At 36.0% G+C, this 27,552-nt stretch overlaps 5 protein-coding genes and 1 non-coding gene across 7 annotated transcripts; 4 read left to right on the top strand and 2 right to left on the bottom strand.

Annotated features, from left to right (window-relative positions):
* Positions 1 to 1,491: 1,491 nt before the first annotated feature.
* Positions 1,492 to 1,563, bottom strand: TRNAW-CCA. The gene has a single exon. It is a non-coding gene; the product is annotated as a tRNA-Trp (tRNA).
* Positions 1,564 to 2,825: 1,262 nt separating this feature from the next.
* LOC121995041 (bidirectional sugar transporter SWEET5-like) lies at positions 2,826 to 3,981 on the top strand. The gene is made up of 6 exons (XM_042548887.1): positions 2,826 to 2,871; positions 2,957 to 2,993; positions 3,088 to 3,304; positions 3,398 to 3,559; positions 3,665 to 3,784; positions 3,868 to 3,981. Exons 1-6 carry the CDS (start codon positions 2,826 to 2,828, stop codon positions 3,979 to 3,981), a joined length of 696 nt encoding a protein of 231 aa, XP_042404821.1.
* Positions 3,982 to 5,503: 1,522 nt separating this feature from the next.
* LOC121995040 (bidirectional sugar transporter SWEET6b-like) lies at positions 5,504 to 6,682 on the top strand. The gene is made up of 6 exons (XM_042548886.1): positions 5,504 to 5,549; positions 5,649 to 5,685; positions 5,793 to 6,009; positions 6,110 to 6,271; positions 6,384 to 6,503; positions 6,569 to 6,682. The coding sequence occupies exons 1-6, from the start codon at positions 5,504 to 5,506 to the stop codon at positions 6,680 to 6,682; spliced, it is 696 nt and encodes a 231-aa protein (XP_042404820.1).
* A 270-nt stretch (positions 6,683 to 6,952) lies between these two features.
* On the bottom strand, positions 6,953 to 11,795 carry LOC121996939 (formate dehydrogenase, mitochondrial). Its single transcript, XM_042551108.1, has 6 exons — positions 11,621 to 11,795; positions 10,728 to 10,899; positions 9,484 to 10,024; positions 8,776 to 8,900; positions 7,346 to 7,458; positions 6,953 to 7,269 (listed from the first exon to the last, which is right to left on the bottom strand). The coding sequence occupies exons 1-6, from the start codon at positions 11,705 to 11,707 to the stop codon at positions 7,156 to 7,158; spliced, it is 1,152 nt and encodes a 383-aa protein (XP_042407042.1). The 5' UTR covers positions 11,708 to 11,795; the 3' UTR covers positions 6,953 to 7,155.
* A 2,490-nt stretch (positions 11,796 to 14,285) lies between these two features.
* On the top strand, positions 14,286 to 22,208 carry LOC121996938 (protein EXECUTER 2, chloroplastic-like). The gene is made up of 11 exons (XM_042551106.1): positions 14,286 to 14,634; positions 17,221 to 17,337; positions 17,418 to 17,483; positions 18,969 to 19,075; positions 19,141 to 19,222; positions 19,299 to 20,018; positions 20,489 to 20,615; positions 20,692 to 20,855; positions 20,939 to 21,013; positions 21,168 to 21,260; positions 21,742 to 22,208. The coding sequence occupies exons 1-11, from the start codon at positions 14,326 to 14,328 to the stop codon at positions 21,841 to 21,843; spliced, it is 1,962 nt and encodes a 653-aa protein (XP_042407040.1). The 5' UTR covers positions 14,286 to 14,325; the 3' UTR covers positions 21,844 to 22,208.
* Positions 22,209 to 23,880: 1,672 nt separating this feature from the next.
* On the top strand, positions 23,881 to 27,050 carry LOC121996937 (protein KINESIN LIGHT CHAIN-RELATED 2-like). Of its 2 annotated transcripts, none has more exons than XM_042551105.1 (3): positions 23,881 to 24,112; positions 24,615 to 26,574; positions 26,642 to 27,050. In XM_042551105.1, the coding sequence occupies exons 2-3, from the start codon at positions 24,677 to 24,679 to the stop codon at positions 26,850 to 26,852; spliced, it is 2,109 nt and encodes a 702-aa protein (XP_042407039.1). In that variant the 5' UTR covers positions 23,881 to 24,112; positions 24,615 to 24,676; the 3' UTR covers positions 26,853 to 27,050. The 2 variants fall into 2 exon arrangements, with proteins under 2 accessions (XP_042407039.1, XP_042407038.1); XM_042551104.1 differs by having other exon boundaries at positions 23,888 to 24,127.
* Positions 27,051 to 27,552: the final 502 nt, after the last annotated feature.

Below are 27,552 nucleotides of genomic sequence, written 5' to 3'. Positions count from 1 at the left end.
TCTCCTCTTTAAGGCTTTAAAATTTACTACACTTCAAAATTTAAAGCTTTACTATTTTTTGTTGTAGGACATTATATTTTTAAAGACTATTATAATAAATCATAAACATCATGAGAAAAATAAGACCACAGAGAAAAGCGATACCCTTGCATCAATCTTAAAACTCTTATATGTAACGATAAATTTATTTGAAAATGTATGTAAAAGATATTTTGACAATTGATAATATTAAATTGGTAACCGATCAACAAATTAAGTTAATAATAATAATAATAATAATAATAATAAGTGAAAGAATTATTGAGAATATAAATGGGATTAAAGTAGAGTTGCCGTACTAAATTTTACCAATTTAAATCGTCGATATATATCAAATAGACTAGATTCAAAGTCACAAAATCACCATCGAGTACAATTATGTAATTAATAAAGATATGAAGTGGCCTTGGAAACCACTTGTGCAATCGGCAATGGCCATTCAGTGCACTGGAAACCACTTGTGCAATCGGCAATGGCCATTCAGTGCACTGGAAACCACTTGTGCAATCGACAATGACAATTCAGCAACCTCTCATCTGTTTGACAGGCAAATATCAATAACACAGCCCATATATATCAAAGTTGTTAGGATAATATTTCAAGCAAAAAAAAATTATGATAAAGTTTGAACAAAGATAAAAAATAATAATAATAACAATACATTAAATTTTAAAATGAAAAAAATAATTAGGAAATAAAAGCACTTTAAACTAATGCATAATTGGCTCTATATCATTAAATACTAGGATATGTTGCTACTCTGTATAACAACTTCTTGATCTATGTTTGTTATTTCAAATCCACATCGAATAAGGATGATAGAGATCAGGTGGAACTACCAGTCTACGTTTCAAGAATTTAGTTTTGACTACTATGTGTTTTTGTATGAAACTATTTTATGTTTTTGTTTTTCTATCAAATGATCGATTAACGAATAAGTTTTCCTATATTAATTTGTATTAATGATTAAATAAATTTGTTTTTTTTTTTGTCTCGATGTGATAGATTGTGTATATGTGGAATAAACGCATCTAATGGAAAAAACTATTTATTGGTCATTGAATAAGATTACATATAAAGGATCTTTCCATGGATCTTTTCCCGGGACCCCGTAGATGAGAGATTCATGTACCGAGCTATTTTTTTTAATAATAATTGAATACTTTATTCTAATAATTTTTTAATATTATTATAAGATATTGTCATTCAATATTTTTAATACAATTGAAATTTCAAAATGTTTTTTCAAATAAAAAATATATATTTAGTTTAAAATAATAATATTTAAATATTTTTGAAGTTATTCCCGTGAGACCGATAAAAAGCAACATATTAGACTTAAAATATATCAATTTCAACATTAGATTCTTTATCCTAAGATTATCATGTCCTCGTATCTACGTGCATATATCTCTTCTTATTGCCGCTAAAACTAAAAATTATTTTAGCACATGAACCCGACGTGAATCGAACACGCAACCTTCTGATCTGGAGTCAGACGCGCTACCATTGCGCCACGGATCCATTATATTATGGTGTAATATGAAAATTATAATACGAGATATAATATTTATAGTATTATTCCGAATAATGGTATAGCGAACTAAGCTAGTACTCGGCTTTTTATTTTTTTATTAGTTATATATTTAATTACTTATATTAATAATTTTTACATTTATCTTTAAATATTGCAAATGGAAAAATGATTGGGAATAATCCACATTTAAAAATAGATGGAAAAAATAATTAATAATAAAAATATTATTATTATCAATAAAATTAAGAGATTTATTTTTATCTTATAAACTTGTTATCATTAGTTGACTTACTCAATAATTAATTATGGTAAATAATAAAATATTATTATTACTTATAAAAAAATAGAGATATTTATCTTATAAACTTACCATCATTACTTGAATTAATCAATAATTAATAATAAATAATAAAATACATTATTATTATTATTATTATTATTAAGAAAATTAAGATAGATATATTTATTTTTGTCTCGTGAATTTGTTATCATTAATAATTTACTTAATCGATAATTAATAGTCAATAATAAAAACGTTATTACTATCAAGACAATTAACTCATTTAATTATCCATATTATTTAAACCATTTTTTATTTAATGAAACTTTTTTTTACTAAATATCTAAATAATTTAAACCTTTAAAAATTCTCTTATTTCCAAACGATTCGCTCGAAAACATTATTTGAAATTAATAATTCAATAAGAATCTATCAAATTATTACCTAGCATTTAATCCATTAGATTAACTGAAACTTATTCATTCATTAGACCATGTTTTTTTTAATCTATAATGCTAATTAATTAAAATAATTTTGAATTTTCTTCTTGTATTAAAAATGGAATATCCTATCTGAATTTTTTAAAAAAAAAGGAGGCATTCACTAATTCCAACAAATGATTATAACATTATCCATAGATATTATGAAAAATATCACAAACTAAGTCATATAATTAGACTATAAAATGCAACCTTTGCATGCCCATCATAAAATCTAGAGAAAGAGGGACAGCTCCACCGTGGAAGAGAAGAGGAGTTGGCAACATACTGTTGGATATTACAAATTCTAGCAAAATTAGCCTCATCCTCCTCCTTTTTGGTACGTACAAATTATCTGATTTAGTTTGGTTTTTTAATATGTTCTTCTTGTTAATTAATTCATTTGGATGCAATAGTGTATTTGATTTGATTATACTTTCATTGATTTACAAAGCAGAATTTGAGTTAACAATATTACAATAAATTAAAGATGATTATGAACCAAAGCATCATCCGCAACATCGTCGGAATAATAGGTATAGCATTTATTATACTTAAAAAAAATCAATAATTTCATGCATCTTCCATAATCTATGATAAAAAAATTTATCTTCATTGCAGGGAATGTAATCTCATGTGGTTTGTTTTTGTCGCCCATGTAAGTTTTTAAACTTCTTGATTTTTTTTATTGATGATTACTTAGAAAGATTATATATATGTTAATTTAAATGCAACTCTTCCACGATTTATAGGCCGACGTATATACAAATCATCAAGAGCAAGGATGTGAAGAAGTTTTCGCCAATCCCTTACCTCGCTACATTACTCAATTGCTTGCTTTGGTTTTTCTATGGGTTGCCCATTGTCCACCCCAATAGCCTTCTCGTGATCACCATCAATAGCATTGGTATAGCCTTTGAACTATTCTACCTCACTGTTTTCTTAATCTATGCTGCTCGCCAAGGCCGCGTAAGTATAACATTCCCAATATTTTTTCCTCTATAATGTTTGTACCATCTAAAATTTCTCCCTAACCAATCAACACATGTAAATATAATCTAGTTGAAGGTCATGAAACTATTAGCACTTGAGATGGTGTTCATGATAGTTGTAGTAACTTCAGTGCTCTTGTTGATCCACACAACCACTAAGAGATCATTAGTTGTGGGTATCCTCTGTATCATCTTTGGAACTTGCATGTATGCCTCCCCTCTTGTGGTGATGGTAAGAGCATTCTATCCCATGCCTAATTTAACTATGAATTATATTGTATATATATATAGAGAGAGATAAAGAGAGTCCCATAAATTTATTATTATACTTTTGTAGAAACTTGTGATTCAAACAAAGAGCGTGGAGTTCATGCCTTTCACACTTTCTCTTGCTAGCTTCCTCAATGGAGTTTGTTGGACTAGCTATGGTTTTCTCCCCTTCGATATCAATCTCCTCGTAAGTATTTGTATATTTAAGTCCATATATATAATCTTGATCAATCAATTAATATATATTTTTCTATCACTTTCTTTCATTAGGTTCCAAATGGTTTAGGGACTCTCTTTGGCCTTGCCCAACTAGTTCTCTATGCTTGTTATTTCAAGTCCACATCGAATAAGGATGCTAGAGCTGAAGTGGAGCTACCCGTCTAAAGTTTCAAGAATTTTACTATGCAAACATAATTTAATTTCAACTGATATATATATATTTTTTGTTCTCTAGATTAGGAGAAACTAGTTTACGCTTTTGTTTTTCTAATTAATGACTATGCATATAAGTTTTCCTGTATTAATTCACATTAATGATTAAGCAATTTATTTGCATTATTATGTGCAATCTTTTTCTTGTTTTAGTGTGTGATAGATAAATATCGCTTTGAACGTATCGAACAAAAAAAAGGGAATAATATATTTCAGAGTTTTCAACGTTATTGATCTTGTCATTCAATATTTTTAAAATAATTAAAGAAATCCAAAATGTTTTTTTTAATAACTAAACTCCATACATATATAATTATTTTCAAATATCCATATTTAAATTTTTTTTCAAAAGTTATTATCATTTTCTAATTTAGTATTAGTTAATCTTATTTAAAAATTCTTTTAATATTAGTTAAATATACTCATTAAAATAATGAGTATATTTAACTAACTTATTTCTTTTATCACAGTATTATTTTCAAACTCTTTCTCTTTTTAAATTTGACGAAAAAATTACATATAACCTTTATGAAGCTTGAAAATTTTGAAATAAAATTTTTCAAAACATAATTCTTTAAAAAGTTTTAAATGCCAAAATTAATTAAATTTGTAAAAATAAATATAAATTTAAACGTTATATTGATTTTTAATTTCAAATGTATATATTGGAAGTGAAATATAAAATTTAAATAGAAACAGTATTATTTTAATTTTTAATATTATATTACAATTTTCAAATTCATCAAATAAATTAATTTACTATATATAAAACATACTTTTATTGTTCTATAAAATTAATCTAAAAAATATCTTATCAAAGTTAAAGCAATCTTTGGCCTTGTGTGTTTATGTGACAATATAATGATTTCATAACTTTTGTTCCTAAAAAATGGCTAAGGCTTTGTTTCTTAGTTTTTAAATAAATTGAATTTAATATATTTTTTCTTATTATATCCATTATTCAAAATGGCATGAGCATGACTTCTTACATTTGAGCTCAATTGCTCATTCAATTGACTTTGAATGCTCATTGTCAACTGAATTTTAACATTATATTAAAAAAAAAATTGAGTGGATAATCCGACCATTTTTTAAGGACGTGAGTGAAATACCAACTTATTTAGAAAATCTATAACTAATTACATTAGACAATAAGAAGCAATCTCTACGTCTCCAACCGCGTGTAATATTCGAACGGTAAAAAATGAAGAGAGAGAAAAAAATTGTCCTGGAAGAGGAGAAACATGAGCAACATGAGACATCCCCGCCTCCTAACTAGCCGAGTTTTTCTCTCTTCTTCTTCTTCTTGGTATTGGCAAACCATCTATTTTAAATTTGGTTTTCTTATAAGTTTCCCTTGCTTAAATTGAATCATTTGGCCATAATAAAGTTATTTAATTGATCCAATCTCGTTCTCCATTAATTTCTAAAGTTGAAGGTTAAGTTCTAGTTAATTAGCAAGTGACAAAAAAAAATGACTATGAACCAGGACACCATCCGGAACATCGTCGGAATTTTTGGTATGCATCATTGTTTTCCTATATACATATATGTAATTTATCTTTCGTTCTATTTTATTGTTTATCTTTTAATTTTGTGAAAAATGTATTGTATTACAGGCAACATCATCTCTTGTGGCTTGTTCTTGTCACCTCTGTGAGCGTTTATACCTCTATGTTTCTATCAACTTTTGATTGAAATTTGCAATTACTTAAAGGTTGTATCTCGTTTTGATTGTGGTACTCTCATATTCACATTCACAGGCCGACATTTATACAGATCATAAAAACTAAGGCTGTAGAGCAGTTTTCTCCAATCCCCTACCTCGCAACGTTGCTCCAATGCATGCTTTGGCTTTTCTATGGCCTCCCCTTCGTCCACCCCAACAGCCTTCTCATCGTCACCATCAATGGTATTGGATTAGTTTTTGAGACCACATACCTCTCCATCTTCTTCGCCTATGCTACGCGCGAAGGCAGAGTAAGTATAGCATGCCTTGTATTCATTTTCAGTTCATTGTGTTTGTGCCTCTTAAATTTTTCCCTAACTAGTCTACATGTACATAAATTATGGAATTTAGTTGAAAGTGCTCAAGATATTGGCAATAGAGATTCTCTTCATGCTAGTGGTGGTATTGCTGGTGCTCCTATTAACCCACACGACAACCAAGAGGTCGTTCATTGTGGGCATTCTTTGTATTATCTTTGGAACTTGCATGTATGCCTCTCCTCTTGTAGTGATGGTAAGAGCATCCTAATAATACACAAAGTTATTATTATACATATTCTTTGCGCATTTCTATCATGTTTATACATATATCTAATCTTTTGGATTTGATATCGTACGTGTTGTAGAAACTTGTGATTCAGACAAAAAGCGTGGAATACATGCCCTTCACACTCTCTTTTGTCAGCTTCATTAATGCAGTTTGCTGGACCACCTATGGTCTCCTCCCCTTTGACATCAACGTCCTCGTAAGTATTTATATATGCACTTGAAATGCTAATTAATCTACTGATATGTTTTTCTCTCTTGACAGGTTCCAAATGGTTTGGGAGTCATTCTTGCCTTTGCCCAACTGGTTCTCTATGCTTGTTACTATAAATCCACACCGAAAAAGGAAAACAACGCTGAAATCGAGCTATCTGTTTAACATTTTACGCTTCCACAAATTTTCCAAAGATTGAAAACTCTTACATAACTTTCTAAATTGTTACATCCCTCTTTTAGCAATGGGGATGTGTTCATTTTTTGTTTGAAAAATGTTGTTAGCATCTGAAATCACAATGTTGCTACATCAATTCAGAGGGCAATTGAACTGCAATTTGTTTTATCATGTTTCTAATGGAATGAATATTAAATTCATAAAATTATCCTTGGCTAATTGAATTATAATAAAAATTATCAACTCAAATCCGAAACATTTCACAAGCAAGAGCATAAATTAGAAGCTCATAGTTTTGAATTGCAAACACAAGCAGCCGCGTTAATAGCGAACATGAATTCATGAAGGTTTCACAAGATTCCCAGATAAACATTTTTAAGATGACAAACAGATTCATCCATAGGGATTTATTTTCAGAAAAAAGGCCGAGAACAGACTGTCCGGCATTGGGAGTTTTATTTTCACTGGTATTGGCTCGCTAGCTTTCCTTCCTTGACAATGTAGTTTTGGGCTGGGAAGTCTTGTCCCTTGAAGTATCTATCCAGCATGTCCTTGGTTCCAGCTGCGTATCTCAGCTGCAAAGTAAATTTGGCATCAGTACCGCATAGGAGTAATGGACAGATTCAAGTGGCCAGACAAAAAACAACTTACTTGACCGTCAATAGTAGTGCCAGAAATATGGGGTGTCATGGCATGGTTTGGCATGTACCTCCATGGATGATCCTTGGGAGCTGGCTGCGGATTCCAAACATCGCCACTGTAACCTGAATGATCATAGGAAATTTTAAAAACAAGGCCGTGGATTTTGACCCGAAAAAGGAATTCAGGTTTCCAGCAAGTCATGTCAACTTTGAAAAAAATAGCTAAACTCCTGGACTGAGATTTGGTGACTAAACTGATAAAATGTGGTCGATCATAAAGTCAATTTCAAAATTTTCCTTTTGACCTAGCAAGTCATTGGCGCAAAGGTAAAGTTACTGCTATGTGACTTAAACGTCACGGGTTCGAATCCTGAAAACAACTTCTTGCAAAAAGCAGACTAAGGCTGCGTACAATGATTCTTTCTCGGGACCCCGCATGGCGGGAGCTTCGTGCACCGGGCTGCTCTTTTTAGGCCCATGATGATCAACTGTTAAGGCACAATCAACCTAAAATGCTATGACACCTAGGCGAAGGATTGCTTGATCTTTATGCATTCTTAAGAAATCTTGCAATGTGTGCGATATAGGAGTGGAACCTACCAGTTATTCCTCTCTATTTCCATTCATTCCTATTTACTACAAGTCCTCTTTACCAACAGATTTCCAAATATGTCTATTCAGTTAACTACTCACAGCTTATCCTATTAATGTTATTTTCATCACATTTACATACTAGGATGTTCTATCCATTAGTTCGAATAATTAGTGCCTGTCATCAATCTTACTGTTAACTCACTTCTGTAATTTTCTTGAAATCGGCTCGAGTTCGATTCGAGCTTTAATTCTTAAGCTCGAGTTCGGTTCGTAATAAAATTAAATAGTTCCTGAACGACTTGAGCTCGGTTCAAAAATAACTCGTTTTAAAGTTAAACGAGCTTCGTTTGAACTCGACTCGTTAACATATAATATTTATAATCCATGTGATATATATATATATATATATTTGTTAGCCTACACACCCGTTTGGTGCACACTCCTGAGCGACCCTCACAGATCCAGGAGCCCGGAGCCCCTCCCAGGCGCTCCGATTCACTTTTGAGAATCGGGGCGATCGGGAGGGGCTCTGGGCACCCGGAGATGTGAGGGTCGTCCAGGAGTGTGCACCGAATGACTTAGTTTGAACGACTTGAGCTCGGTTCGAAAATAACTCATTTTAAAGTTTAAACGAATATGCTCATGAGCTCACGAACAAAATACTATTAAACTCAAGCTCGGTTCAATAATGTTTTCAAACTCGAAATCAGACTCAAGCTCAGTTTGTTAACTAATCAAACGATCTTCTTTTTTTTTGAACCGAGACCCGAATAGTTTGCAAGTGGCTTTACTCGTTTACACCCCTAAATGAAACCTATAAACTCACCGGTTTAATGATTAACATACCAGCAATGTGCCCACTGGAACAAGCATCTGCTACTGCTTGAGTGTCCATGATTGCACCTCGAGCATTATTCACAATAAGGACTCCTTTCTTCAGCTTTCCGATTCTTTCCTTGTTAAACAATCCTCTGCAGTAAACAATGCAAAAATATATTATTGGATTACAATCAAATAAAAGAAGTTCATGGCTGCAGTGAACATGATATACTTCAACTGATATTATCCTTTTTCTTTTACGATCATGCAGGCAAGTCCAAAAAATGTGAAATGGAATTTACATCTGGCTACAAAAAAAAACTTCTGAAATATATCAAGTTTCATTTTGCACATCCAGGAGATACTTTAGACAATATAGCAAGTTTCATTTTGCACCACCAGGTGACACTTTAGAAAATATATCAAGTTTCATTTTGCACTTCCAGGTGATTCCATCTTCCACAAGTCACGAGTAAATTTCAGTAGTAAAAATTCGTGTACACAAAAAGTCAACTTCTAGGAAATTTCTTTCAACATCTCAGTACTTCTCGTCAACTTGTTTTGACACTGATCTCTCCTTAAAAAAGGCAAGCTATGCAAAATGGCCATGCATGTAAGGATGATATAAGTTAATCTGTTCAACAACCAATAGATGATAAACTATACTTATCAATTTCATGGATTTCTTTTCTGTACAACTAAGAAAGTAGACCAATAATAAACAATGCGACAGACCTGGTTTTCTCTGTAAGAGGAGTGTTTATAACAATAACGTCACACTTGGGAAGCATTTTATCAAGATCTTCCTCAAACTTAGCCCCGATCTCTTTCTCTAAGTCAGGTTCCATCTTGAGGCGGTCATGATAGAGCAAATTGCAGTTGAAAGGCTTCAAACGCTGGAGCAGAAGCTTCCCTATGCGGCCAGCACCAACAGTTCCGACAGTCTTGCCTTCAAGATCATAAGCCCTGTAGGCAATAGCTGCAACATTCCAGTCACCATTAATCACCTGATGATATCCAGGTAAGAAGTTCCGAACAAGGATAAGGATTCGCATCAGCTCGTCCTCTGCAACAGAGACTGTATTGCTCCCAGTGACTTCTGCAACTGTCAATCCAGCTGCAGCTGCAGCTTTCAGATCAATGTGATCTGAGCCAATTCCAGCAGTCAGAAGAAGTTGCAAGTTTTTGGCCTTCTTTATCCTCTCTTCAGTAACATATGCCGGATGAAATGGGGTTGTTATAAGAACATGCATATCAGGAATATGTTTCTCAAGTTCTAGCATGAAAAACAAAGAGCAATTAGCATGGAAACAAATGCAAAAGTCAATTCCTTTATAAATTCAATAATCAAGATAAACAGGGAAAAAAAATCACTAACATAGAAAAAACTTAAGGAATTCATCTTTTAAGAGTTTCACAAAGTTCAATATCCTGAAACCAGCGAAACAACAACTAGGATGACTAGGAAATACTACTTTGTTTCTTTCTAAATTAGAAAACCAGTTAAGAGGACAACATTTCAAAAGAAAATTTGTTCAACTGTAATTTCCAGAGCAAACATACCATAGAGCTGAACACACAAGAATTTAATCTTGTCAGATGTTTGAAGAAACAGTGAATCTATATTAATTAGTTAGAGCATTTTATTAAATTATCCTAAAATTTTAGAGTTACAGAATTAGATGTGGGCATATAATAAAAGCAAAGGAAGTAAGAGGAACTTCAAAGTCCAAACAGTTTTAATGGAAGTCAATATCACAGTTTCTTGACAATTAAAACATTAATGCTTACTTTATCAAAAAAAAATACTAAATTTTTAATAACCCAACACTAAAGAATTTATTGAATCTATGGAACTAAATTCCAATGCCTACACTTTTATGTTTCAAGCAAAAGTGTCAAATAGATTTCTAAAGAACATGGTGGCTCCAGATTCTAAAAAAAAAGAAATGTGAGAATAGTTTCACAAAAGTAACAACCACAATTCGGGCCTTCTTTATCGTCAGTGACAATATATTGGTGGCCTTGAGATTCAAGCCAGTCCCGGATGCCTAAGGATCCTTCCACGCAACCAACAAACTTGGGATTCATTGATGCATACTCGTTGGCTTTATAGAATACTCCGACTATCTTCTTGCTCCCAGTAGAAGCCTGCATGTTGATCACAAGCCAAAAATCTTCTTTAAAACGTGCACACCCTTTTTAAACGGAATAATTGTTCAAAAGCAACCCGATAACAATTGCTAGTAGACTGTAGATACCAAAGTCTGAGCTAAAGTGTGTTCAATAGGTTCCAAACTCAGTATCCTGGAGGTCATAGAACCATTTTAGTTTTTTTTTCTCACTTTCCTAGATCATACAAACAACAAGACCCTGGAGGTCATAGAACTTTTTTTTCTCATTTTCTTAGATCATACAAACAACGAGACGAGAGTCCAAGCAAAGAAAAACAGGGGGAAAAACAGGTGGCTAAAAAAAGACTCGAGTATTTGATGAAACTTAGCCATGGATGGAAGTAAATCACACACAAGAATCAAAATTTAGGTAAATTGAGAAAGCAATCATTAAGTATCAAAAGATGAACTCGATATATGTAGTTCACGGAAGCTGTAATTTTGCAGATCTTAATTAAAATTGAGTACATATTAGCCGCAAACAATTTCCACCCCACACTCCTCCGTGGAGGGAGGATCCCCAAATTAGCGCTATTTGACACTCACACTGACCATGCAAATGCATCAAAGCACCATGGTCGCTCCAGATTGCACAAACAAAACAAAACAAAACAAAAGGGAAGCTTACGAGCCTACTCAAAACAAAACTCCACAAGAATCTTACACAAAGCAATCGAAAGACAAAGAAAAAAGATTACATGGAGCATCCTAGCGAAAGGCGACGCATCCGGAGCCCTCGATCCCAGCGCTCTCATCGCATGCTTCGCCGCCCTCAACATCGCCATAACCCTAATCAAATCGAGGAATCAGAAACCAAATTGAAGGAGACGAAAGCTTTTAAAATCTCCTAATCCCGACGGACCCCCGGGACGGACGAGTGTTCCACTGAAGACGCTAGCGTTCGGTAACAAGGCCGACAATGCAGTATCGTATGTCAAGCCCCATTTACCAATGATAAATATGGGAACTTTCGTTGGACGATAAGAAAGGCCCCACGACATTCTACCTATCATAAGTGGAGAAAATGCTGCTCGCTGATTCGGATAAACAGGAGTATCCACAACAGCTGGAATTAGGACATGCATGGCGGACCCAGGATCTGCTCCTCTGCTGCACACTCGACACACGTAAGAGGCGCAGCGATGGCGTTACAAGCAGGTACGTGTATCCGTCCAATCATGACTGGGTATTGGTAAGCCGTCCACTTCGAATGGAAGTGGCGTCTATGTCACACGGAAACCGGACCGGACCGGTTGAGTTCCAAGAAAAAACCGATTCCTATCAGATTTAATTCGGCTAAAAAAAATCAATTTTCCAAATTCATGTCTCTGTGTTTTTTTCCACCCCTTGAATCCGACTTGGGAATTTTTGGGATCCAATAAATTTAGGAGGAAATGGTTTTGCAATTATGAACTGAAAAAAGTCGTCACATCTTATCCAACTAAAGATAAGGATCGCATAGTGCGAGGCATAGAAAGCGACGCACAGCATAGAATAATAATTCATAAAGAAAGCGATGTTCTTTTTTTTTTATTAACTGATGCAAATAATTTGTAGGTATTTGTTTACAGAGCAGCATTGCCTTTGCCCAAATTCAAGGATCAACTTGGGCATTGGAAATAGATCGCTTTGGACTTTAAAACCGATATTTGAAGAAGTATCGATCACCCTTTGGCCCACTGTTAGCCGAACGCGCACTTGGAATAATTAAGAGTGAAAAAGAGGTTTGAGCCCTCCAACTCATTTAGGGGGTATTTAGTTAAATAATAAGAATATTTATGGGTATGAATTTGATAATAGAGTAAAATAGGAATATGAATGGAAATGAAACCCATCAAGTTATATGGATTTGATTGATTTCCATAAATCTAATAATCATTTCCAAAATATCATTCTCAAACCCACAATCCAAACACTGTTTTTTACTATCATTCCATTCCCTCATTCCCAAACCTATCAACCAAACACCCCCTTAAAATTCCACATCAATTGAAGTATACGTCTTTCAGAGTTTCAGCTCTAAATTAAACTTCAATCTTACATTGTGGTTCCTTTGAGGGTTGATAAATGTGGTTCATACTAGAGTGTTATTATTAATAAGTCTCGTGTCAATTTTCACATAGTGTGAAATACCCGGCAGATTACCTCAATCCTTCCTTATATACTTTATTATTGGTGGATGAAATCCTCATGATTTACTTATCTCAAAATTAATTAAACATAAGATTCTATTCTTGTTTTATAATCGTACTTTCGGATTTATCCTAATGTCTGATAAAAAATTTTCGTTGTGTCAAGTTAATCACCTCAAGAATTAATTGATTCGAAGAATTAAATACTTTGATTATAAGAAAAATTAAGTACATTGTCAAACACATTGATTATGATGCATTGGTAATAGATAAGATGAGATTCATAAGCCATTCGAATCTCACATATGACACATTACTCTTAAGAAATTCAAATTATCTATGAGCATCGTCCGTCAAGATTCATCTGTGCTTTCTAATTTATAATAAAAAAATTCTAAAGAATTGAATTGGTCCCTAAGATTAATTAAATATTTAAATACCTATATTATAAAAAAAAAATACATGGTTAAATGAATGATATTTTTAATTTTCTCGAATGATTAAATTTATTTATTTTTCTCTGCTTAATTTGATGGTATGCAATAATTAATATGTTATTAATTTTTAAAAATTAACATAACAGTTTAAATATATCAGCATCCTTAGTACTAGTCCTTAAAGGTTTTTAATTTGATGTTGATTTTTAAAGATCAGTATCATTTTATTATTGGTCTTTAAAAAATATCTTGATTCGCTCTCTCTAAAATAGCACCACTTTGAAAAGTGATGGTGGCTGATGTAATTAAGTTATGTTATTGATTTTTAAAAATTAATATATCTTGATACTAGTCTTTATAAATTAATATTATAACGGTGTACAATGTAATAGTCTTTACAAATTAATACTATAACGATGTACAGTATAGTAGTGTACAGTATAGTAGTCTTTACAAATTAATACTATAACGGTGCACAAGATAATTAAGCTGGGGTGATAATTTTTAAATATAAATTTAAAATTTCTTTCCTTTTCTGTTCTATAAGAGGGGCGTTATGATAATTGTGTATATATATATATATATATTTCAAAATTAATGTAATTTTCAGAAATTTTAACATTTAAAATTTGTTTATATATTTTTGAAAAGAAATTAGCCTTTTTTGGGTTATAAAATGACGTGGCAGCTAAATAGACGTCCGTTTAAAAGTTTCGTACGTAAAGTGTTATACGAAATCCGAAACGCGCGTGTTGTGTTCATTGATGTAATATTGTTGCTGCTTATTAGTCCCAAATTCCTCTTATCCGACGAAAGAGAGGATAAGCATAGAAAATGAAGGAGGCCATGTCTGCCGCGAACCCGTGGGCCGCGACGGCGGTGGCGCCTCCCTCGAGGCCTCTCCGCTTAGGGCGTCTCGACCAGACGTTGAGGGAGGCGCGCCACCTTTGCCTCGCTGCTCCCTCGCCCCGCCGACCCGCCTTGAAAAGCGACCGTTGTCCTCCCGCCCTATCTTGCCTTCGCGGCGACTCCGTTCCCACCAACATAGGAAGTGGGGGAATTCAGCACGATTGGGACTGGAACCGTTGGAGCCAGCATTTCTCCGAGATCGATCAGGCGGAAAGCTTCTCATCCCTTCTCAAGGTGAGCGCAGTTCTCGATCGTCCCTTCTATTACTGATGTTATCCATTTTGATGGTATTTTTGTCTGCGGAGTATTTTGCTAAAGCCGTGCTCGTAGTTTCCCTTCGATTTCACCTCAGATTTTGATTGAAGTTGTTCTGCTACAACACCTACGATTATGTAATTAAGCTAATTCACAAATTTTACCAAAGGAAAAAAAAATCATTTATAATGCCTAAACGTGAGGATATAGGTTTTAATTTTGGTTAGATGTATAGATGCAGCGGTGCTGAAAGTAAAAAAAAAAAAACATGTGGTTAGCCATAGAAAAGTTTTGGAATGTACAGATTTTTGCCTCACAATGCCTAGCTTGAGGATATGCCTTTTAATTTTGGTTTGATGTTGATGCTATCCGAAAGCTGAGAAGACAAAGTGGCTAGAATGTTGACCGAGTTGCCATGAACCGGAGGGGGAGGGTATGATGAGCTATCTTCTATGTTGATCAAGTCGTCAGAAGACCTCTGGTTAACGCTACTTACATACAATGACTAGGTTACCTCGGTCCCTTGTACCTTGATGCTCGAGGCATGTCCGAAAAATATATAAGGAGACGAATAAATAATAGAATAATGAAGTGCGTGGAGAATAAGCATGGAAAACATACCCTGGCCCGGGAGCGCCCTCTAGTAGATTGGTGAGCATATTGAGTCGCCGTGACTTGGAAGAGTAGATGAATGTAAGCCGGATGAGGAGCTAGATCCAACAGCAAGGAGTCGGACGCGGCATGGATCTGGAAGGCGGCATGTCGGCCTGAATATGACAGCGGCATGCAGGCCAGAATATGACAGTCGCACCCAGGTCAGAATATGACAACAACACGAAGGCCGGAAACATAACAACGACTCATAAGCTGAACAGCTCGATGGCTGAACGTAGTAAACCAAGAGCCGAACGGAGTAGGCGGCACGGGGTCGCAGAGTCAACCAACATAGGGTTGAATCGTGCTTCTGGTGGAGAAATGACCTGGAGAGTAGGTCCGACGATCGACGAAGGAGGCAACAAGAGAGGTCGGGCGTGGTGTGATGCCCAGAGGGGGAAGTGGCACTGGCGGCAGCGTGGAGAGGAGAAAGGGGGGAGGAGGAGGAGGGTGCTTGCAATGGCGTCGGTGTGGAGAGGGGGAGACGACAGGCGCGAGTCCGGCGGCCTTGGCGGAGGAAACCACAAACCGCCCCAGTCCCCTTTTCCTCGACACTCCCCCCTCCTCTAAAAGCCCTACAACAGTAGAAGGACCAAAGTGCCCCCCTTGCCCACGTGTCCTCATCTCAATATCACCACATCAGATGTAATGAGATGATAGGCATAGAAAAGGGCAAGACATGTTATCAACGAAGAGAAATTTTCTTGAATATGCATAAGACTCAAAGATCTCTACTTTGAGAGCCAAAGGCTGGGTTTCAAGCTCTTATGATATGAAACAGCATTTTCTTGATTTTATTTAAGGATGAATGTCCTAACTCCTGAGAAAAATCTTAGTGGACAACAATGAGCTTATTAGCTCAAAAAATTTAAATCCTGAATTTTAAAATTTTGTAATTTTGTTTCCTTGATAGGGTGTTGTTATGACTTGTGATGATCCATGACAAACTGTACCCAGATTTTCATAGTAGTTAGCAGAAAGAGAAAGAAGGCTTCATTTATACTTGTTCTATGTTAATAATCAACTGTATTAGCCATTTCTTAACTGCAGATTCACTTCTTCTGTTCTTCAATCTAGTGGTGTGATTTTGGACCTACCTGAGAAGCATAACTCAAGCAGAAAGTGCACTCTTGTTGCTGATTTTTGAGTGTTTCTTATTTTTTTGTAATTGTGATGAAATAAAAAAAACATGGGAAAGCATATAAGAAAAGTTGAGTTCTGTGATTTTTTTTTTTTCATTTTTTGTGACAAGACTTTCTGAATCAGACACTAGCCTTGCTCTAAAACTTATTGGCTAATTGAAATTACCTCGTACAATCTATTTCATTTCAAGGATCTTTGTATTTTACTTTTCCTTCCATGATTCTAATGAATATATGTTTTGCCTCAATAAAATTTTGGTTGATTGCTAAATCTAGCACGAACTTCTAATGATTTAATAAATCTAGCATGAAGTTTAATCCTCATAAGTCTGTGCACACTGTTAATTTTATAACTAATCTAACACATGTTGATTTAACACATAATATTTGTAAATACAATGTTAATATATTACTTATTTGATTGTTAAAGAAAAACTTAAATCTAAATTAAATAAATTAATATATTAATGTTTTTTTAAAAAAAATCATAAAAATGTTATGTAACATGTTAACCTAATATATGCTAGATTTGTTACAAAATTGAAAGTATGTGTTTAAATTTATTTAAATTAAGAGTTTGTGCTAGATTTAACAATGATCATGGAAATTTTATATATCAAAGCTGTGCATGGAGAATAACTCAGGGCATCAAACATTTGTTCCCATTTGAGGCTGCAAAATATTTAGAAAGAGCTGAAAATTCTTAATGTCCAAATATATTGATGGGTCTAAAATGATCTGCGTTTTTTTTATTTTTTTTATTTTTTAGTTTCAACTCGAAGAAGCTATCGAGAGGGAAGATTTTCTAGAAGCGGCCAAGTTGAAAATGGCTATTGAAGAAGCAACAGCAAATGACACTGTTGCACAAGTTATATCTGAGTTGAAGGTCAGAACCTCTTTTCTTATAGTATCAGCTTTTTATTGAAGAGAATCTAAAAGTTGTCCTAATTGTTTCATCATATGCAGTATGCTATAGCAGAAGAACGTTATCATGATGCATCGAGATTATGTATTCTCGCTGGAAATGGGATGGTATTTTCTGGGTGTATGAAATTTTGGTTCTACATCATGAGTATACTTTATCTAGTCTTCTATCCCTTTCTGAATTTATCACTTTGTTGTTTCCTTGAAAGTTCTTCTAACCACATATGGATAAATGATCGTGTATTATTTATTGTTCCATCTCTTAGTCTAAGGTTGCTTAAAACAAGTTTTAGATAATGCAGTTTGTACAAAAACCTTTCTCTTCTAGCTGTCAATAACTTTTATGTAGTATTATAGCTTTATGGAAATAGATGGTGAAGGAGAAGGATGGCAATGGCAGTCAGAAGCAAAAAAAAAAAAAAGTAATATAAAAGGAGTAAGGAAAGCAACAAGTCAAAATTCAAACAAAAGCAAAGGAACACAAACAAAATGGTGAAAATCTAAAAGTTAATTGACAGAGCAAAGAAATCATTGCTAATAACATTAACAAGATGAGTAGCAGTGATGACAAACTGTAGAAGAGAGAAGAGAAAGCAAAATAAAAACTAGGAGGAAGATAAAGGTAGCAAATCTAGTGTTAATAAGAGCAAAAACAAAATGTGACATTATAAGAGGAGGAGGATATTAATGAGTAATGTAAGGTTGGTAGAACTGTAGAAATAGGAAAGCCATAGAATGACACATTAGATTATTGATCTAGATTATCATAATTACTTGTGATGTGCAATGTGTGCTGCGTTGTGGATGTTAACTGTGGGGTTGCAGTATTTCAAGTGATGGGTGAAATTCTTTTCCTTATGTGGTCTAATTGCAGTAACTTCCTGATAGATGTAAGTTATATTGCCCTTATTGAGTAGTCAACTAGAACATTGGCTAGACTAGTAAAAGGTATGAAATTCAAACTTTGTCTTTCTTCCATGGGAATTTCATTAACTGATTCTTGATTATGGGAACTGAAGACTGGGTGTAATTGGATATCCAAGTTAATCATGTAGGGTTCATGTGGCATAATTCCCCCTCACTGTATTAATATTGCTTCTAGTGGGCATAAATAAAAGAGGTAATTAAGCATTGCTTTGGTACCATGTGCCTGGTAACCCTTGGACAATGTTTGATTTCTGTTGTTCCCTTTAAATATTTTCCATCCTTGATAGAAATATGTCCAGAAAATAGCAACTCGTTGGACACTAGCATACTTCTTGGACATTACAATTGTTTATCAAATTTGTCACATATGTATTCATTTATTTTACCGAAATGCAATTCTGCATTGTATTCTGTGTTAGCAAGCTTTCACACAAAATTGAAACGTTGATGCTCATACTATTCTCTGTAAAATGTTTGTCACTGAAACCAAAGAAAATAATTTAGGTCAAGATTATTGCTCTTATAGACTTTGAATTAACCTTACCAGCGTAACTTCAACACAAAGTAACCAACCATTGTGCACCCACGTCTTATCTTAAGTTCCAAGTAATGGAATTGGTGTTGAGCAAGTTTAGAGGGGCTATTCTAGTTTTTTTTTCTCTTCAGATTGGTTGGTGGTTTGGCTGTTCTAAGGATTCTGATGATCCTTTTGGCAGAATAGTCAGGATAACTCCTGCAGTTGGAAGATATGTAGCCAAAAGTTACAATCCAAGGTAAGATTTTTGAATTCTCACTTGGCCCTTGATTGACAATTATAGCTTCTACCTTTCTCTTTCAGGCAACTGGTAAGTGGATCAACAGGAACCCCTTTATTTGAAGTCTTTCTTGTCAAAGATGATGCTGGAAAATACACAACACAGGTATTCCCTCTATGATATAATGCTTTTTCCATCTGCAATAATTATGCAATCACATCTGACATTGGATATTAGACAGGTAGTAGCCTTGCAGCCAGTAAAAGAAACTTCAACCTTGTCCCATTCATCAACATCGAGAAGTGGAGAAGGTTCCTCCACAAGTGTCTCCTCTAAATCATCTAACAGTGACAACACTAGCCCAACTACTGCGGCTCCAGACAAAAGTAGCCAATATGTAGAAGAAGAAAACAAAGGAGATGGAGCTAAGTTGAGCAACGAACAGAACAACAAGGATCCTGATGAAGGGTTGAAGAGCATTATTAGCTTTTTCAAAGAGAGAATTCCTGGTTTAAATATTAAATTAAGGAACACCTCTGCCCCTCAGGAAATGAAGATGGATGTGGAATCGCCAGATCAGTTGTTGCAGGAAGACAATGAGAAGGATGCGTCTTCTGATGACAGCAGTAAGTTAGAAGATAATAAGGGAGTCTCAGATGGTGAGGATCCTGAATTTGCAGAAAGAAGTAAAAATATGGCTGTAAAGCTTTTTGTTGGTGGAGTTGTTCATAATAAGGAAGATTCTGTGACAAAGTTGTACAGACGAGTACCAGCAAAAATGGAATATGTAGTTAAGGACTCATTCACATTATATCTTCCTGGACAAAGTGCTGGTTCAAATATTGTGGAAAGAAAACCTGCAAAAATCAGGGTTGCAGCAATGGCTGCCCAATCTGCCTCAGACCTTATGCCGCCGGATGTGGCAAATGCATTCTTCAGTTCAGATAAAGCTATTTCGAAGGTTCTATATGAGTTTTCTCTCAAAGAAAATAGATTTCATATTTGCTAGTGATCCATTCTGACATATATGAAAATAATTTCCATAATCAAGTTATATAATTTCTTTTATTGATTATTTTTCCAGTTTCAAATTGCAGATGTATGCATTTGTTAGTATACACATGTAAGAGCACTTCAAAGCTTTAATTATCTTAAACAACTGCTGCTGCTACACATGACTAGTCGAATATTTGTTTCAAGTAGTTTCCTTTATGGGAACAGGTTGATGTTCCATGGAGATTCTCAATCATATCTACACACATTCCTAGGTTCAATTGTTGAATTGTGTATTTAGCTTAGCCTTTTCCCCATATTAATTCTTACTTTTCAACTCAATCCTTCCTTTAAATATCATGATGCATGCTTAAGCATTTTGTATATGTTGTGTTTTTTAAGACAAGCATATGGTTGTTGTGCTTTACCATGTTTTAGGTTTCTGAAGAAGTCCGTGAGGTTATGAAGCTTGCAATCAGCCAGGCTCAGAGAAGGAATAGATTATCTGAAACAACTGTTTTCAGCCGGATTGTTACTGACAATAAGAGCTTCGATCCATTTGATGGTATGTTTGTTTTTCAAGTTTTATATGTCAGCAATCTTTCCTGGTGATGTCATGTCCAGCGTTCTGTTCCATCCAGGTCTATATGTTGGTGCTTTTGGCCCTTATGGCGTTGAAGTGGTACAGCTACAGCACAAATATGGTAACTGGAATGACACTGATGAGTCTGGGTCTGAAATGGGCTTCTTCGAGTATGTTGAAGCAGTAAAATTGACTGGAGATCTGAATGTTCCAGCTGGAGAGGCATGTTGTTTGTATGTCATTTCTTTGCTTTGCCAAGGGAATTGGTGAATTCTAGACAATTTTCTAACTTGGTTATTCAGCAGGTGACTTTTCGTGCTAAAATTGGTAAGGGAAATCGTTTAACCAACCGCGGAATGTTTCCAGAGGAGCTTGGTGTGGTAAATTATTATTTTCAATTCCTTATCATGCTTTCAAAAGCTTAGTTGTAATATTGTCCCAAGGAAAATATTTGTGAATTTCTTCAAAATTCCATGTTTTCTAAAAACATTAAAAGGTTAAATCTCAATTTTGGAAACCTTCTCCTGTATGTAGGCTGCAAGTTACAAAGGTGAAGGTAGGATAGCCGAAGCTGGGTTTAAGAATCCACAATGGGTTAGTGGAGAACTGTTGCTGTTTAATGGCAAGGTAACCTACATTTAGCTGATTGTTTCAAGGTAACCAGCATTTTAGGTGGATAAATAAATAGATCAATTGGGTTTATTGTCAAGTTAGGTGTATTTAAAGGTTGCTTATGAAATCAAGGTTCTTGGGTTTGGATGTGTGCTTATGAAATCAAGGTTGCTTGTTTAAAGTCTAAATTCAGTAATGGATAACAGCTTGCTTGGCAACTGGAATAAATACGTGTATGCATTGTATATATATCATTGTTAAAACAAAATACTTGATGATTTATGACCTCTAATTCCTTTGATCATCTTCTTTGTCATTCTCTTTTATGAAACCTTGTAGCCTCAGTTGTATTAATGCAAAAGCCTTTTTAATACAGTAGTTATTTACTGGATAAGGTTCCATTATGTTTCTGAATGTAAGAATGTTTCTCGAAAAATATTTCTTGTTAAATAATTAGTAAAGTTCACTTTTGAACCATGTCCACCTATCTATACAGGGTCTGGGACCATACGTCAAAGGCACAGAGCTTGGATTTTTATATGTTGTACCTGAGCAGAGCTTCCTCGTTCTGTTTGAGAGGCTGAAACTCCCTGATTAGTGCTTGCAGATTATTTGCTTCAGAACACTATCCAACTCAACTGGTTTTTTATCAATAAAAGTTTGAAGAGCAAAATCAGAAGTTCTTGGACAACACAAGGCATGCTTCTTCATATCAGTTAATTTTATTCTGAAGTTCCTTCTGTTCAAGATCTGAACAGAAGGCTTTGGCTTTTCCTCAATTTCTCTTGGAGCTCCTTTCCTACTAAAGTCATATGGCACTGCTGCAGAAATTTTGAACAAGAACTTATAAGCAACTATTGGGCACAATCGGTGCAACCTCTATGCTGCATTGGTTTTATGAATGCTAAAACTTTTGCTGTGTTGATCTTTTCGCAATTAAGCTGCTTCTATTAACTTTCTATACATCTTAAATTTGTTAAAACATTTTATTGGAAGGCGAGATGGACAACTGATAGATTCAAGTCAACAGCAGGTGAGCGAAGTCTGAAATGGTATTATTAGTCCAAATTTAATGTTTCAGTATCATCATCTACGCAGAAGTGGGGATTGAAAAGATTGAATTGGGAGTTAATGCCCTGTGTTTTGTATCATATTAAAACAAATTATTTCAATTATTTTTATTGTGTGCCTTATTCTCTTCGAACAAACTTCCACTATTCAGTCATAATAACCTTTAAAAAACTAAAATCAAAATGACCTCTTTCATCAATCATCATCATCACTATGTTTAGTTGTATGCCGGGTAGTGGTCGCTCAACTCGGCTTTTTTATTTGACCAACAGCAAGGAAGAAAGGATGAAAAATACTGTGAAAAAGAATTGATGCAAGAACACATGATACAACGACATAAGCGGATCCATGGCCTTTGCATGAATCCCTGTCATCCTCACACAGCCATGCTTTTGAGCTTATCATCTTCATGAGACATTCAAGAGGAAATTCTCATGGCGGGGCCATTGCAAGCGCACCCCCACCCACCTCACGCTTTAATGATAGATTCCTCTCCTCATCAACAACATCAAGGGCAACACCGTTCGCTCTTTCTTCTTTTTGACTTTGATAAAGTTAGAGTTTTATCCTTTCACAAGTCTATTTTATCAGTCATTAAAAGAGAATAAAATGACAAAAATTATACACAGGAACAAGAATCGACGATTCAACCTGCAGACAAAACTTACGTAATTCTCTTCTCATTAATCAAAAAACAGGTAAATCATTTCTAAAAACACCACCGAAATCGTCGACAGCTAATGGCACCAACTCCACGAACACCCAATAATTCATTTAAAAAGTGTCGTCCTTTTCACAAGGTCCACTATTTTCAAATTAAACAAGTCTTAAAGAGTCACTAACTCGTAGTATTCCATCAGCAAATTAACTTTACTTGTTTATTCATTTATATTGTAGACACTTTACATCTCTGTGGAAGCATCCGAGGCAATTAATTAACATACGTAACAAAGTAACAGACCGGCAAACTCACCCATTTCTACACCATTTAATATACAATCCTTCCTCGTTAATCATCACCGCCACATTAATGTGCACCAAACAATGATCATGTGACGTGCATTGATGTTCAAAACCAAACACAAGACAACGGGTTAAACTCGACGTAAACTATTTCCATTCCACATTTCCACTGCCATTAAAATTATATTTACTTTACTCTATTTCATCGTACGAAACGCACGTAGGTCTTCGTCCCACTCCTTTAATCGGGTTCAAGGGAGTCTCTGTCCATGTGCTGCCCTCTGAAGGCCAGTCTGTCGCACAGCTGGGCTCCAAGTTGTTCGTAACACTCGGAAAAAACTGTCTTTTTTTTTTTTTTTTTTTGAAAAAAAGTCAGACGTGGTTCGAGCAATTGCACTGGCTATGCACTAATCGCGACTCGATAGAATTTCAAGTGTTTAATATATTAAGTTTATAATCAAGAACAATCGATGATTGCGAGACGGTAGATGATAATGTATTAAATTCGATGGATGGTGCATGCGAAATCCAAAAGGTCTAATCGGAGAAATCGATACCTAATGTGATTTGATTGCCCAACGAATTTGAAGCAGCTGACCGATCACCATCTTCTTTGTTTAATAAGCGTATCTGTCACTTCGTCGTCAACCGCCCTTTTCTTCTGTAGAATCATCCTCTGTTTTTCTCTAGGCTCAATACCGTCAATTTGTCCTTTGTATTCTTTCGTTGATTTCCACCGTTCGAGAATCGAAGGGAAATGCTAGATGATATTTCTCCAGCTACAAGTTCATCCACTGTACGTGATCCCTTGCTTCTGATGGCGGAAGTCTAGTGTAAGAGAATCAACTGTACGTGATCCTTTGCAGAACATTTCTCGTCTTATTCTTGCTTTTTATTATTATTATTTTTTATTTTGATTGAGAACTTGCGTATTTTTTCTTTCTGGATTTGTGGATTTCTTCCTCCCTTTTTTTTCTTTAGTTGGATTTGATGAGCTTCGTGGAAGTTAATACCGCGGGATCTGAAGCTAAATTGGCCGCCGGTGATTGGCAGATGTGTTGTGGATTTTTCTTTTTCCATTTGTTCATGAATCAAATATGATTCATCGCTCATCAATTATGTCATCGAAATCGAAGATTTTGACCTTTCTTTTTGTTACTTCTGGATTTTCTGTATGTCAACGACGGCTGTCGTTTTGGATCCCTGCTGTGTTTATTGCAATTCTTAGCCGAGTAGTTCTTCCATAAAGATCTCCTTTCTGTACAGGCTGAAGATTTTTCTTTTCAGATAAAAAATCATGATTAAATCTTCATTTTTATATGCTTGGAAATATAGACGACCGTGGTGGTTGTCCTCGATTTCTTCCGGTGGTCCGGCCAATCCCTTCCCGTCCGGCGATGCCAGGAATTCCGATGGACGGAGTCACTACAAACGTCGAAGCTCCAAACGAGTTGACTTCTTCTAATATCAAAGAAAACTCATCCTCGCCCAGAAACCTGAGAGCCTCTCCGAGTGAGAGGGAGGCTCAAGCTGAGACTTACAACGAGCCGACAATCGAGCAGTTGTTCGACAATGTACGGGACTTGGAAAGCTCCAGTGACGGATCAGAGTCTCGTCATAGCTTTGGTTCTGATGGCGAGGAATCGAGAATTGACTCAGAGCTGCGGCATCTAGTCGGCGCAGAGATGGAGGCCATCAGAGCAATAGAAGAGGAGGAAGCCGCCGATGTGACAGAAGCAGAAAATGGCGCTGTAGATAAGAAACAAGCCCCAAATGCCTCAGCTTCTGGATCATCGAAAAAGTCTAAAGGACCTTTGCACTTGCAGGCTCAGCCAGAATCCAATGCATCCACAAAGACCAGCACGAAGAAGAAGAAGAACTCTCCTGAGAATGAAGCAGCATCGTATGCGAGAGATAGCCACACGAAGAAAAAGAATGGGACAGTGTTGGATTCATCCGAATCAAGTTTAGAAAACCCTGATTTAGGCCCTTTCTATCTCAAGCACGCCAGAGATCTGATTGCTTCCGACAACCCGCGAAGAGCCCTGAAGTACGCACTCCGAGCAGCCAAGTCATTCGAGAAAGTTGCCGGTCGCCAGAAGCCGAGCTTGGATTTGGCAATGAGTTTGCACGTCACGGCAGCCATCTATTGCAAATTAGGAAAGTTCGCGGAGGCTGTCCCTGTTCTTCAAAAATCGATCGAAATTCCAGTGGTCGAACAAGGCCAAGACCATGCCCTCGCCAAATTCTCTGGCTACATGCAGTTGGGCGATATCTATGCCATGCTGGGTCAGCTAGACAGTTCGCTCCAATGCTACTCCGCCGGACTTGAAATTCAGAAACAGACACTCGGAGACATGGATCCTCGGGTCGGCGAAACTTGCCGATACTTAGCCGAAGCTCATGTTCAAGCGTTGCGGTTCGATGAGGCGGAAAGATTGTGCCAGATGGCTCTCGACATTCATAGGGAGAAAGGCGAGCCATCGTCTTTAGAAGAAACGGCCGACAGGAGACTGATGGGTCTCATCTGCGACACCAAGGGCCACCGTGAGGTAGCTCTCCAGCATTTAGTTTCGGTGAGCATGGCGATGGCGGCCGACGGCCGGGAAACAGAGGTTGCTTCAGTCGACTGCAGCATCGGAGATATCTATCTTTCACTGGGGCGATACGATGAGGCTGTGTTTGCGTACCAGAAAGCCCTCAATCTCTACAAGACGACCAAAGGAGCTAACCACCCGACTGTCGCATCAGTCTTCGTACGACTCGCCGATTTGTACAACAAAACAGGGAGGTTAAAGGAATCCAAGTCGTATTGTGAAAATGCTCTCCGAATCTATACCAAGCCCGTTCCGGGGACTCCTGCGGAGGAGATCGCCGCAGGCCTGACTGATGTCTCTGCGATATACGAATCCATGAACGAGCATGAGCAGGCACTCAAGTTACTCCAGAAGGCCTTGAAGATGTATGATAATTCTGCGGGACAGCAGAGCACCGTCGCAGGGATCGAGGCGCAGATGGGCGTGCTGTACTATATACGAGGAAATTACGGCGAGTCTTATTTGTCATTCAAGAGGGCGATCGATAAGCTCCGGGCGTGTGGGGAAAAGAAATCGGCTTTCTTTGGAATTGCCTTGAACCAGATGGGTTTAGCTTGCGTGCAGAGGTACGCCATTAATGAGGCAGCTGAATTATTCGAGGAAGCCAGAACCATTCTGGAGCAAGAATGCGGGCCGTGCCATCCGGACACGCTGGGAGTGTACAGCAATCTTGCAGGAACTTATGATGCGATGGGAAGGTACTGTCGTCACTCTGTCTGGTTATTCCTGTTGATTGTGAAAATGCTGATCGTACACTGCGTGCAGGTCGGATGAAGCCATTGATATCCTGGAATATGTCGTCGGACTCCGAGAGGAAAAGCTGGGAACCGCCTACCCCGAGGTAGACGATGAGAAAAGGAGGCTAGCTGAGTTGCTGAAGGAAGCTGGGAGAGTCAGGAACAGAAAATTGAGGTCACTTGAAACTCTCCTCGATAGCAATCCACGAGCTGTTGAGGGAGAAGCGACTCGATCGTGAAGATTGATTGATGTATACATTTAGAAAGTGAATTGCTCGTGCACTGAATTTTTTCATACCATCTTCTTATACTTGAGGGCTGTGTGATTGCAATATCAGATCTCCATTGTAAATTTGTTGTCATAATGTGAGACAATTGATTTTCATGAGCTGTTTGTGTTGTTACAATTGGTGAATGTGAGACGACTTATTTAGTTACTTCTCTGAATCTTCATCGGAAGCTTATTTCTTATTAAAGTACATAAAAAGGTTTTGAATCTCATTTACTTGGTATTAGATTCAATGAACGGTAGACGGTGGAATTTATTGTGGCAAAAGACGAATATGCTTGTCCCCAACGTCCCAGCCATAGATGGTGAAGTTTATGCACTTTATTTGTGTCATGTGTTGTCACTTGTTTCACATTTTTCATAGGGATTTTACTGTCTTTGATATCCTCGCGTGTATGGTTTCATGTGTTATTCTGAGCTTGCCGTAATTCATATTACTTCTGCTTAATTTGCTCTTGCATCACTGGCATTAACACTTTGACCGTCAATAATCTCTGTTCACCAAAATAATTCAAATAATTTTGGATAAAAATTAAAATGGTGCCCACATTTCATGAATCGTCAAATGTCCATTCTGTTTATATAAATTATTAAATAAGCACCCACATTATATTTTTTATTCTGAAGATACTGTTACTTTTAACGTGATT

The sequence above is a fragment of the Zingiber officinale genome, chromosome 6A, assembly GCF_018446385.1.
Source record: "Zingiber officinale cultivar Zhangliang chromosome 6A, Zo_v1.1, whole genome shotgun sequence".
In the NCBI taxonomy this organism is placed as follows: Eukaryota; Viridiplantae; Streptophyta; class Magnoliopsida; order Zingiberales; family Zingiberaceae; genus Zingiber; species Zingiber officinale.
Note: the sequence above shows the minus strand (reverse complement) of the source record. Positions and strands in the feature narration are given on the sequence as shown.

Excerpts from the sequence above, each read along its gene's own strand:
- LOC121996937 (XM_042551105.1), top strand. The coding sequence starts at position 24,677 with ATGCCAGGAATTCCGATGGACGGAGTCACTACAAACGTCGAAGCTCCA. Across the intron at positions 26,575-26,641 it reads ACTTATGATGCGATGGGAAG|GTCGGATGAAGCCATTGATA; the intron begins GTACTGTCGTCA and ends CACTGCGTGCAG.
- LOC121995040 (XM_042548886.1), top strand. The coding sequence starts at position 5,504 with ATGACTATGAACCAGGACACCATCCGGAACATCGTCGGAATTTTTG. Across the intron at positions 5,550-5,648 it reads GAACATCGTCGGAATTTTTG|GCAACATCATCTCTTGTGGC; the intron begins GTATGCATCATT and ends ATTGTATTACAG. Across the intron at positions 5,686-5,792 it reads GGCTTGTTCTTGTCACCTCT|GCCGACATTTATACAGATCA; the intron begins GTGAGCGTTTAT and ends TCACATTCACAG.
- LOC121996938 (XM_042551106.1), top strand. The coding sequence starts at position 14,326 with ATGAAGGAGGCCATGTCTGCCGCGAACCCGTGGGCCGCGACGGCGGTG. Across the intron at positions 19,076-19,140 it reads GCCAAAAGTTACAATCCAAG|GCAACTGGTAAGTGGATCAA; the intron begins GTAAGATTTTTG and ends TTTCTCTTTCAG. Across the intron at positions 20,616-20,691 it reads GAGCTTCGATCCATTTGATG|GTCTATATGTTGGTGCTTTT; the intron begins GTATGTTTGTTT and ends TGTTCCATCCAG.
- LOC121996939 (XM_042551108.1), bottom strand. The coding sequence starts at position 11,707 with ATGGCGATGTTGAGGGCGGCGAAGCATGCGATGAGAGCGCTGGGATCG. Across the intron at positions 8,901-9,483 it reads CCTCTTACAGAGAAAACCAG|AGGATTGTTTAACAAGGAAA; the intron begins GTCTGTCGCATT and ends TGTTTACTGCAG. Across the intron at positions 7,459-8,775 it reads TTCCAGTGGGCACATTGCTG|GTTACAGTGGCGATGTTTGG; the intron begins GTATGTTAATCA and ends ATGATCATTCAG.
- LOC121995041 (XM_042548887.1), top strand. The coding sequence starts at position 2,826 with ATGATTATGAACCAAAGCATCATCCGCAACATCGTCGGAATAATAG. Across the intron at positions 3,560-3,664 it reads CCTCCCCTCTTGTGGTGATG|AAACTTGTGATTCAAACAAA; the intron begins GTAAGAGCATTC and ends ATACTTTTGTAG. Across the intron at positions 3,785-3,867 it reads CCTTCGATATCAATCTCCTC|GTTCCAAATGGTTTAGGGAC; the intron begins GTAAGTATTTGT and ends TTCTTTCATTAG.